Raw genomic sequence first — 12,104 nt, forward strand, 5'->3', positions numbered from 1 at the left:
TGGACGAGTTGAAAGCTTTAAAAAAAATAAGTGGATTGTCTTGTTTTTTTAAAAAGACAAAATTAGAGACCAACGTGGTGTAACGGCCTAAATAACGCATAATGCTACTACAAAAAAAAAAAAAAAATTATTTTATCCTGAAAGGCGCACTCTACTTCCGCCGGTCGAAATGAGTGGTCTTGTATGTTCATTGAGCCGCCATTCTCATTCTCTCTTTGGCATCAGTTGCCGGCCTTCCGTTGGATATAATTTTGTGTCATCTTTGCGGTTGAATTACTCGAAAAAAATGAGTTTACCGAGAGTTTATTTTGATATGGAAGCTGATGGGCATAAAGTAGGAAGAATTGTAATGGAGGTAAGCGATTAAAATGTAGATTATAAATTACTCTTTAGTTACAACATGGCTTGATATTGGTTAGTTGTGAACTCGTTGCATGCTCTAAAGGTTACATATATTTCGGTAAAACAGGTTCAAAACATTGGGTTTAAAAGAGTTGTTGTGAAGAAATCTTGTTAAAGTAAAGACGTGAACAATTTTAATCATAAAAGTTAACCCGCACCTATAACGTACATAGGTTATTTTTTTGGGGTAATTCCATTGATAATTTTAATCTTTTGGATTATTGTTAATTATTACAAAAATAGCTTTTTAAAAATAATTTCTAATAAATTTTATTAATTTGTGAATATACGTGCAATTATATCTTGAAACGTTAAAATAGTATCTAGCGCTATTACTTAATTACTTCTCCTTTCCTGTTAGGAAAAGTACCTCACTTGTAAATTGCCAATCATCTTGGATCTTTTATTTTAAGGTTGTTTTTTTTTACAAGGGTAAATGTTTTAAATCAATCCTAATGTAGCTTGCATATTTTTTAATTTCATTTTTAGTTACTCATTAATAAAAAGAATAAAATCCTATTTAATGTGAATCTTAAAAGATTTTTACTTTAGAAATTATTGACGCCAAGTAAATTACAAATATATTCGCGTTGCATATTTTTATTTTCCAACAAAGAAGAAAAATTTTAATGGAAATTAAATTTTCATTTTTCTTGTAATGATTTTTTGTTTTTCTCTTCTTGATAAATTTTCATTTTGCTTTTGGAATTATTTTATTGTTTGCCCTTGAGTTGGTAAAATTATCATCATAAATTTTTTAAGTATAATTGATTTTTTGTATTAATTTTCTTGCCTTTTTTTTCCCCCTTAATTATTTATTCAGTAGAACTATCGACTTACGAGGGGTTATTGTACGTTTTGATAACCCAAATATCGTAGGATATTGTGACTTTTATAAACTGAGCTAAAACAAGGCTGTTAGCCTTGTAACCTAAATTTGTGGACACTGCTTTCAAATTCAAATTATAAGTTATAAGCTAATATTTTACTAGTGTGAGCCATTGTGTAGTATGTAATAGCGTTTGGTGTGAAGTGAGCCTGAATCGTATCAGCGACGGGTAGAATGCACTCAAAATATTTATGTAATTTTATTAAACATATACTTGGCAAAAATTAAACACCGCTCTTTTTGTTTAAATTAGTAATATATTTATTTTACAATTTCTAATAGACTTACGCGCTTTTTCTCATTCAGAATGTTAATAGGTACTTCTCTGATTATACATGAAAATAAATGATGAAAAACTTCTTTTTTTTTTTTTTTGAACTTATGTATTCTCCTGATTACAAGCCATTTTGTACGGTTTATCAGTTCTAATATTATCTTGTTTTTTTTTAATTGAATTTTTACTGACAAATTTATTTTTTCAGTTGCGGAATGACGTTGTACCCCGAACTGCTGAAAACTTCAGAGCATTGTGCACTGGTGAAAAAGGTTTCGGTTACAAAGGCTCAACATTTCACCGAGTAATCCCAAATTTCATGTGCCAAGGTGGTGATTTCACCAAACATAACGGCACTGGCGGCAAGTCTATCTATGGTGTTAAATTTGAGGATGAGAATTTCAATTTAAAACACACTGGACCCGGTTGGTTTTTTTTTATTATTATTATAGAATTTGAATAATTGATTTAAATCTTAGGACATAAAATTCTTTAAAAATTAGCTTTATCACAAATTTTAATTGATCACCCTCCAATGTTATAAAACTAAAAGTTAATTTTTGAAACTCATTGTTGAGAAACTTTCAAATGACGCTTTTTTTTTTTTGGAAATTTCTAAGCACTTATTTTACCAAAAACTTACCATCATTAATATTATACAGACGAGAGGCTCGACAATGTTTAGAACAATTCTTCACTTGATGCCGTCCGATTATCTCACCTATAATTCCTTTTAAATTAGTTTCTTTTTGAATCAGATTAACAGTATCAGATTAGTTTTTGTTCACTATATGGGTATAAGTTATCTAGATTTCTGAATTTTTTGAGACTCGATAGCACAAAGTCTGTATCCTTTACCACAGATTATTTACAGTCTGTGGGTGAGATTAGAAAATGGGTTTACATTTTTCACAATACCATTATTGTTCCTTTATTTAGTGTATTAATTTGCAGGAATATTGTCGATGGCGAACGCTGGACCTAATTCCAATGGCAGCCAGTTCTTCATCACCACTGTTAAGACCAGCTGGCTTGACAATAGACACGTAGTTTTTGGAGCCGTTGTTGAGGGGATGGAGGTAGTGAAAAAGCTTGAGTCATACGGATCTCAGAGCGGCAAGACATCGAAAAACATTGTTGTGGCCGATAGTGGTCAACTCTAAATAATGTGATCCCGAGAGAGTTGAATTTTTCCATTTTATTAAATTGAATTATAAAGAAAAGAAAAGCATTTACTTAGCATAAATTTACTAAAAAATTCAGCATACACAGAATTTAGGAAGATATCTCTTTCTTCAGCTCAATTAATTTTTGTTCTGTTTTTTGTTCTGTTTTGTATCCATTCCAATTTAGCTAACCCTTCTCATGGTAAACATAATTCTATGATTAACCATGTAAGCATTTATATAAAATACATTAAAAACAAATTAATTGTGAATGTTAGAATCAACATTTTTAGTTTAGCATAGCTCTTTTGTTAAAATAATACTTGTATCCAAAATGATAATTAAACATAAATAGAATATGCTGGAATTAATTATGATTTTTAAGTTTGCAGATATTAATTAGCTAAACAAATAAAAAATAATAACAAATATTATAATTGAATATTGATTTCCAATTAAAAATATATATATAATTTTAATATCGATTTATTCGAAATTATTATCTTTCCTTTTTTTGACGTTTGTTTATTTAAATTATTTTTTTGTTTTTTAATTTAAAGAATCCGAAGCATTCATAATGTTAATCATGTTTCCCCTCATCCCATTGTGATATCCCCTCATCTGAATATTGAAGTATATTTTTATTACAGTTACAAGTGATTAACTAGAGAAATATAGGCAAACTAAATAAAGTGACTGAAGAATTTGATGAGATCTAAGAATAGATTTCCTTAACAAAAACTTTCAGCTTAAAAAGTTAAATATAAGAGTTGATGAAATCGGTAAACGGATACACAAGTGTAAGATAAATTCAACGGAAAAATAAAGATCTTGTTTGAAGGCCAAAGCTAAGATGAACATTAAGGGAAGCCGCCTTCGTTTAGAAAATTTAAGGTAAAATACAGCAGAAAAATGTCAAATTGGGTTTCTACTTTTCCTGCCCCTATTATCTAGTTTTAATCAAGTAGGTAAGATGTACACACGGGTTAGCCGTCTATTGGAAAATGTAAAGTACAACGGAAAAAATACCGTATTTAGTGTTCCAGTTGGTCTAGATTTCTATTTCTTTTATCTCAGTTATCTAGCTTTAAGGCCAAGGCTGAAATATACATAAGGGGGAGCCGTCTTTTGGAAAATATAAGTTAAAGGATAACGGAAAAACACCGTATTGGGCTCCAATTTGTCTAGTTTTTACTTCTTTGTTCTTAAGGCTAAACCTAAGGTGCAAATAAAGGGGATCCGTCTTTAAGAAAGTGAGAGGTAAAATGCAACAATCAATCAATCAATATTTATTTATTGTATTCAGCTACAGCTGGTTACAAGAGTAGTGTTTATAATATATGTATGTATGTATTTCAGAGAGAAATAGCAAAAATAATAACATAATTCAGATCCATATCTTTATAGCTCATACTATAACACATTACAAATATTACTCAGTTACTCTTATTTTAAAAGACAAATTTGTGGAGTACATAATAGTAATAATTACCAGTGTCGGTCATTAATTACAAATCATGCCTCATCCATTTATTCATTCACATGCTGGTCTCTTAAAGTGAGTATGCCAGAAAATATGTTATATATTTTATAAACATCTTGTGTACTTTGTCTCGATAAAATTATTCTTATTTTTTCACAGTTAGGACCGGTCAATGGAATGGAAAGTTGCTTATTATTTACATTGTATTTAGGGCACTGCAGTAGTAGATGCACTACATCCTCTGGGGCATCAAGTTCACAAGCAGGGCATTTTCGATCACTGAAAATTACTACGCTATTTTCCTTCATTGAAAATTTCATTATGTGTTTTCCGGCCAGCCTTATTTGAGCAAACAAGCGAATTACCCTAAATGAGAGATCTTTTAATAAAAAATATGGTTGAGGGCCCTCATTCAACATTCCGCTACTATAAAACAGGCTGAGGCCAGACTGCGAGAGAAGTTGCAGGTCATTCTCCCTTAAATGGGATTCTGCCACCTTGACAATTGATAAGATTTTGTTCTTTGTCAAAGACTCCAGACAGTTTAGGTCTATGAGTTGGGAACAACCCGTGATATTAAAGAGCTCCGCGGCCTGAGTTACCCAATTATATTTTACTTCACAATTAGCGCGGTTGTGAATTTCTAATAATTTCTTAAAACATATTTTTGGCAGTCTTGTGTTATCCATCATTTTCAGACGTCTCAACCACAGTAGAACTGCCTTCAGCACATCTCTTGCCATCGAATAATTTCCTGTTTCCAGCCTAACAGCAAAAGCCGGCGTCGAGCGGACAAACCCTAACAGTCTTTTAAAATATGTTGCCTGGACTCTATTTAAATTTTGAATATAGCGCAGACTCCACACCGAGGCGCAGTACATAGTACGCTTCTCACTAAGGATTCATATATTCTAGAGTGAGCTTCCCATGATTGCATTTTACATTTGCACAAAAGTGATAATGTAGAATTTACGGCCATGTTAGTTTTGTTTGTCATATAATTTGATGCCTGCGCGAATAAAGAGGAGCTCGCAAGTGGGATACCAAGATAGACGTACTGATTTACACATTCGATTTCCTGCCCCTCGTACCAAAACTTTCTCCTTACGCGGCGACCAGAGCTTTTACAAACCTTCAAAATGGTAAAATGCAACAAAAAAATTACGAATAGAGAACCAGTTACTCTAGATTTCTACTCGTTTTATCTCTGTTATCTTGGTTTAGGTCCAAAGAGTGAGACTAAATTTCCAAAAATGTAGAAAGTCAGTCCATTGGAAGTGTCACATTTACCGAATAGGTTTTACAGTATTTTTATATTAAGTCAAATATTGCTCTTTCTGAACGACTGTTTGCGGATGTTGCTTTTTTATTCGGAATGTGGAAAATGGTCGAATCTTTCATTCATTCAGTCTTTCATCCTTCGACATTCTTTACAAAGATTTGATAATTTTTAACTTTCCAATTCATTACCGTCTTAGTCATCGTGAACCTCGACCCCTTTAAAAAAATCTTATCTTCTTTTGCGGTTTCCGAATATATTATCGAACCTAGAGTGATAGGCCAGAGGAATTATTGTCTAAGATAGATAGATTGACTGCGGGAGACATGTTCATTAAAGAAACAAAACCGCTATAAATTATACGAAATTATAAATACGAGTTAATAAAGATGAAGTCAGTTATTGTTAAAATGGCTTTGAAGGCTTAGGCCTCTTAGCTTTTGAATCTTACTTCTTGCAGAAAAACTCTATTTTCTGTATCAATTATCTATCCTGATTCAAACAATTTTTCAGGACAGGAAAAAATTCATTCAAAACCCTGCGTAGCCATATTAATTTGAATTGTTTAAATTTGGCTCTATTAGCACACTATCGATATTACGAGTTTATTCTCAATTATTTTTTCGATTATTCTAGGCAGTTCATCATCTACGTTGGATTATAGAAAGGATTTATTTTTAATGTTTAAAATGAAATATGATAAAAGCAGTTGTGTATTTTTTTAAGTAAGTAAATGGCGAATTTTGATTTAGTATGCCAGTAATTTCATTATCAACATGGTTTCATCACTGTGTTATTTATTTTAAGGTTAAAGGTAAACCCACTGCCTGAGCTCGGTATTAGTCTGTGTAGGAACTTTGGTCAGCAATAACCAGATTTAAACACGTATCAAAAAATTTTAATGTATATTTTGTTTTTTCTCTCGATAGTTTTTCTATTTTGGCCGTAGTTAAATTATTTTATTATAGTGAGGGAATCGTTTTCAACGAAATGGAAGCCGTGGTATGTGAAAGTTTTAAGTAGTAATTTTCTTTTAATATTATTTGTTAGTCGTTCAGTTAATTTTTGGTTAATTCGTTTTTAATTAATGATGCTGCACAAAGCGATCTTCTCTTCAAGGCTTTTCATCAATAAGTGTTTAATAAATATTATATAAACTTCTTTTATTTAATTAAGTGATTTCGTAAGAAAATATTCATTATGTGATTGCTGTATGCACTATGTACTAGATCATTCAAGTAATTTTTTACTAGATTTGTTTTTTTTTTAAATAATTTGATTTTTTATTTCTATTTTATTGTAATTTATATTATTTCGTTATTGCAGGAATCTGAATTGTGATTAGTGACAATGAAACCAAAGTGTCAACTCATGTCTTTAATTTCCATATTTTCAAATTGGGTATGTTCATTAAATTATTTTGCTGTTCGAAAAGTGAATTATTTTTGAAACAAAGCAAAGTTAAATATTGTGTTTAAATGGCAGTCTTGTTTTTTGTTTGTTTTTGTTGAAAATAACTAGATTTTTGTTGTGTTTTGTAAATGTGTTATAAAATTATCATTTAAAGTGAACACTGTCATAAACCAATGACACAAAGTGCAAATCTGGAAATACATCAACATTTCGGAAAAAACGTTTGCAACAGCCCATCCAACATGTTTTGTCATTTCTACTGGGTAAGAGTTTATTTATCATTTTATATTTTGTTTACGAAATTTCGCATTTGATAGAATTTAAAAGTGCAACACAACCTAAGTGAAGAATAGTTTTCAACTTAATTATGATTGTTGATACATCGTAGAATTATTACAAAAATATTCTCAAATGGAAGATTTGCTTAAGAGTTATGTTGTAAGTAAGAAAGAAAGGGTGGTAAATGTCTTCGTCATCGAAAATAAACTGGGTTTTCTTTTATTTTTTTAAAGAAATTAGCTGACGTTCGGTTAGCAATTCTATAATTTTTCCTCAATTCGCTGAGCAAGCAGTAGTTTTAATAAGTAATTTTTATTTGGTGAAACTTTTGTTTATCAAAGATAAATTACCTCAAATGAGTTTGAAAGGAATTAGTGTAAACTATTCCTATTTTTGATAGAAACACTGATAGTTGTTTAGGAGTAGAACAAAAGTTTTTTTAATTGTATTATTTATTAATTCATCAGGAGTTCGTTTATCTCTTTCCAGGTTGAATTTCTCGTTAGTTTTATTTGCCTTTTCTGATTACGCAGTAAGTTTTCTTCTTCATTCATCTACTAATTGGAGTTCCAAGATCCAAAACGAATTGTCAGTGAAGCTTGGAGCACCCTGACTCTCCGGGGCTTATTCGCACCCCATTACACTCTAATTATCACCTCATCTCGTAGTTCAATTAGCCCTAGTTCGGCTTTCGTAGTCTACGTAGAAATTATTGCTCGTTCATTTCTTACATTGAAGAATGACTACCTAGGTATTCAACAACGCAACTTTTTTTAAGGTTCTTAAAGAATTGTTGGAAGTGACTTCGGCACCAAGAATTCTAATTGAATCGGACTGTACGTACTGAAGAATAGAAGAAGTTTACTTAGAATCTTCAAATTTCAGCACAGTATTACTGTTTGATACTATTTATTACGCAGAGATAATCGATTATGTTTTCAATGATTTGAATATTCCCAAAAAGTCGATAAAAACAAACTTCTTAGGCTGAGAAAGGCTCAGATTGTGTTGAGAATAGCCTAGAGTCTGATTGGTTTTTCTGAATATCGGAATATTGTGCACCGAATATTGCTTTTCAGCCCATCGGATTATGATCTCCTTAATAATTAATTTTCAGATACTCCTGGCTTAAACCTCTTTTCTTCATTACTTCACTTATAGCTTTTTGATCTCATCTTAGATTTTCGAACCTTTCTTCTATCATCTGGACAGTTCTCTTATAATTTTTTATTTCTCGTTCCTTCTCATGATGTTCTAATCAGTTTTCATATCACCTCGGCCACCCGTTTTGTAATAGATAAAGCAATATTATGTTCCTAGTGCTTTTACCTTCACTGCGGCTAATATAGGTGTGTATTGTTCTACTGTTGCAGATGAGATCTCTCATCCAATTAGCACTCTCTTCAGTCAGATATCTTAGAATCATTATTTACTTTGTACGAGTAATGCAGGAAATTTTATAGGAATTCTCGATTATCTTTAAACATTTTATGTATACAGTAATATCTCTTGGCCAAAAAGGGTTTAAAGGAAATAATTTAATGAAAATGTTTAGTTTCCTGAGTTTCTTTTATTACTATTATTTTGATACATCTTTCAATAAAGTTTATTTTAGGTTTGTTGAGGGAGGAGATACTTTGAATTCACTCTAAAGTGTCATTTGAGTAATAAATTTTACTGCTTAACTAGTTGTACTATATTAAAGTAAAATAAGTTGCTTCGATTTGAGGTTTAAAGGAAGTCGCTAGACCGGAAGTTTCTATTTATTAATACAAATTTAAAAGGAAATTCTGAGAACTAGTTGGATATCAAATTTGTCTCGTATTTTATAATATTGAACCTTTATTGAAGCGAACTAATAGCAAATGAGAATTATGGTAAGAGGAATACGTAGATGAATGTTCACGTCAGACTTTTTATTTAACAAATAGTTTGTAATAAGCCATTGTACTTTTATTTTCAATGCTTCTTACAAAGCAGGAATTATGATTGATCTACCACCTCCTTAGTTAACCTTTCTAAGCTAGAAGTTATTCTTGCCATTGTCCAACAGTAGCTGGTGGCATTGTGATATCATTTATCATTCTTGTTTAAAATCGAAATTAGTACTCCTATGATTCAGCTAGGGCGATAAACTCACTACCATGGCCTGTTTCAATATATATAAATATTCCTAAACCTTATTATCAATTGGACTAATTCTTGCACGCCCTTTAGAAAAATTAATTATTTCTTGACCTTCTTTGACAGGAAAACAATTAAATTATTTGTTCCTTCAGCCCCATTTATTCCCATGGGATTTGAAAGCGGTCATAATCCCTTAACCGAGATTACCAGTTTACTGGTTTTTTTCTCACTTTTTTTTTTTGAAATTTTTTCTATAAATTTCCTTGAATTTTTCCAGACAGATATTCGATTCTGGGTTCTTTTGGGGAAAAAATGTAATTTTTACTTATTCAGCCCATTTACTTGTTTTCTTTAAAATACTTTACCGAAATGGATTATTTATCTAAGAATATTAAAAGCGCATTTTATTTTATAGTTGAATAAATACTTAAAAACAAAAAAGAATTTTTTTTTTGCAAAAGGTTATCTGTGAATGTTTTATAACCTAAAAAAAAAGTAATAACTAACTTAAGTGAGCATTTTTATGGCTCGCCCATTATTTCTAGCCAGATAAAACAAATTTTAAAGCGGAGTTTGTAAAAAGAAAATAAATAAGTAATATTTAATTAATAAATAAATATTATTAAACCTACAAGTTGAACGTCAACACTTTTTCTATTCAGAGACATTTTGATCAAAATCAGACAATTTTTCTTTTCTTTTTTTTAATAAAACACACAAAATGCGGATTTAGAATACCTTGAAACGGTCCCTAAATAGGATACAGATATAGCACATTTAAAAGGAATGTTAAATAAATATCATGTAATGCAATAACGAAACAAGAGGGGAATGAGAATCATTGAGTTGAGATTTCTATTGAAATGGGCCAAAATTCATGCCGGCAAAAGTTCAAACGTAGTACAAAAGTCACATATTTAAGTAATTGAAAGCATGTGCACGTTTCTGGGTCAAATAGAATTTACATGGCAACATGGCCACAAATAATATTATCAAATCGATGTTTTTAGAGTATTGTTGCTGGTTATAAAAGAATGGTCACGCCATTAACTCATTAGACGTGTAATATAAATAATATCCATGTTTGTATGTGTACTGATAATTTTTAAAAATTGTTGAAGTAGTTGGAAAATTAGCTGGAACAAAGAGGTTTTTTATATTCTGATAGAGAAGGCACAGGGTATACTTTCCTATCTTTAATAATAGGAAGAAGTATGGCGATTGCTTGAAATTTTGGATACCCCAGACTGTATTTAGGTGATTCGATTCCTAAGTCAGAAGAAGTTGTTTTTAGTTTATGTGACCAGTCATGTAGCTGAAATAAGGAAAATCACCGCTTTTTCAATCTTCATATTTTAAAACTTTGTTAGAGTACTTCCATGGACCGAAAAGGCTGTTGTGGCAAACGATTTGTTGTCCTTATTATTACGAATGTCTGGCCACCGTGACGACAAAGGTCTTCTTCTTTTTTTTGGGCAAATTCTAATCATAATTTCCAAGCAACTAAACTGATCAATAGGTTGTAATCAGAATTAAGGTATCCCTCGTCTTATGAATCTCTACAGTATAAATAAACATTGCAACTAGCTGCCCCTGAAAGACTGTGACTAGTCATCCTAGATGTGCCAAACTTCGGAAAACCCTGTACACTCTTCCATGCCATCCTCTTTTGTCTTAAAAAGAATGCCATCAGAGACACCAGACACTGGCTTTCCTCCATCTTTCAGGCATCTACGTCCGCGGAATAGTACTATACAAGGATTACCCAAACTGGTTTTATACTACCGAAGGACTGCTGTAAATCGGAACCGCTTCCAGGTCTCTTTACATAGCTTTTGATGATCTTCTCTTTGCGCAATGGTTGGGAACTTGTCACTTCTTGGGTGTTCCGTCAACTTGACGGAAAGTTCCCGATTAAAATTCTTTAACCAACATACCAGAATACCTCTGTATACTTAGTAGTTTCTGGATGCTCACAATGAATGTCCTACCACATTTATTTGAATCTTTTCAAAAAAGATTGATTTTTTTTTTTTATGGTATCATGCTAGAACAATGTATGATTTTATCAGATACATTTTTATCATTAAAATCGATTAACGGAAGTGCTTCCACGCAAAATAGCCATCCGGTTTTTTATTATAATTAGAAGTAACTTTTAGTTGAAACATTTTTTCGCGGAAAATGGCGGGTGTGAGGAATTTTGGGGAGGCATAGGAACCCTAAATTTGTGGCTTTGTGGTGCCGGGGTCCTTTTGTGTGGCGGTTAGTCTTTGATTGCACTTATCTGAATGTAATTTACCTTTTTCTATCTTTTTAGGTTATTTAAGTACAAGAACTTTAGTAAAATACTTAAAGTTAGATTTATTTTAAAATTTTGCCGATAGAATTTTAATCTAGTATAAAATTTCAGCTTATCATAAATTTTGCTAATTTCATTAAAGACCTTGGCATAAATTCTTATTTACCTTTGCCTTCTATTTAATTTACCTTCAAGGTGAATCAATTATTAATAAAAAATGGTTGCAGTTGTAAAGTTTTGTTTATGTTTACAAAGATAAGATAAATGATTAATTTGTAATTACAACAATGAGATCGATTTGTTTTTTTTTTATTTGCTCACGAAAGAACTAAATGAGAGTATTCCATTTTCTGGGCTGATGGACGATCTATGTCAGGAGAGGCCATCCCCGTCTCCTGCGACCTCCATTATCATTACACCTAGCAGCTCCCATGTCCACTCCACCAAGGGGGTCATTCTGTTCCGTTCTCTTTCCGCCTCTCTTGTAACA

General features: G+C 31.5%; 2 protein-coding genes across 3 annotated transcripts in view; both read left to right on the plus strand.

Moving 5' to 3' along the window:
• Positions 1-166: 166 nt before the first annotated feature.
• LOC141450755 (peptidyl-prolyl cis-trans isomerase-like) lies at positions 167-3,216 on the plus strand. The gene is made up of 3 exons (XM_074121512.1): positions 167-355; positions 1,774-1,990; positions 2,520-3,216. Exons 1-3 carry the CDS (start codon positions 170-172, stop codon positions 2,726-2,728), a joined length of 612 nt encoding a protein of 203 aa, XP_073977613.1. The 5' UTR covers positions 167-169; the 3' UTR covers positions 2,729-3,216.
• A 3,080-nt stretch (positions 3,217-6,296) lies between these two features.
• LOC141450752 (phosphatidylcholine:ceramide cholinephosphotransferase 2-like) overlaps positions 6,297-12,104 on the plus strand; it is a 67,099-nt gene continuing 61,291 nt past the window's right edge. Inside the window, exons 1-2 of one of the 2 annotated variants that reach the window (XM_074121505.1) lie at positions 6,297-6,495; positions 6,820-6,894. The gene's annotated coding sequence lies outside the window, so the exon portion shown is untranslated. Of the gene's footprint in view, positions 6,496-6,819; positions 7,170-12,104 lie in introns of both variants that reach the window. The other variant, XM_074121504.1, reaches the window with a different exon arrangement.

The sequence above is a fragment of the Rhodnius prolixus genome, unplaced genomic scaffold (assembly GCF_049639745.1).
Source record: "Rhodnius prolixus isolate KJV_2025 unplaced genomic scaffold, Rpr scaffold_8, whole genome shotgun sequence".
NCBI classification, from domain to species: domain Eukaryota; kingdom Metazoa; phylum Arthropoda; class Insecta; order Hemiptera; family Reduviidae; genus Rhodnius; species Rhodnius prolixus.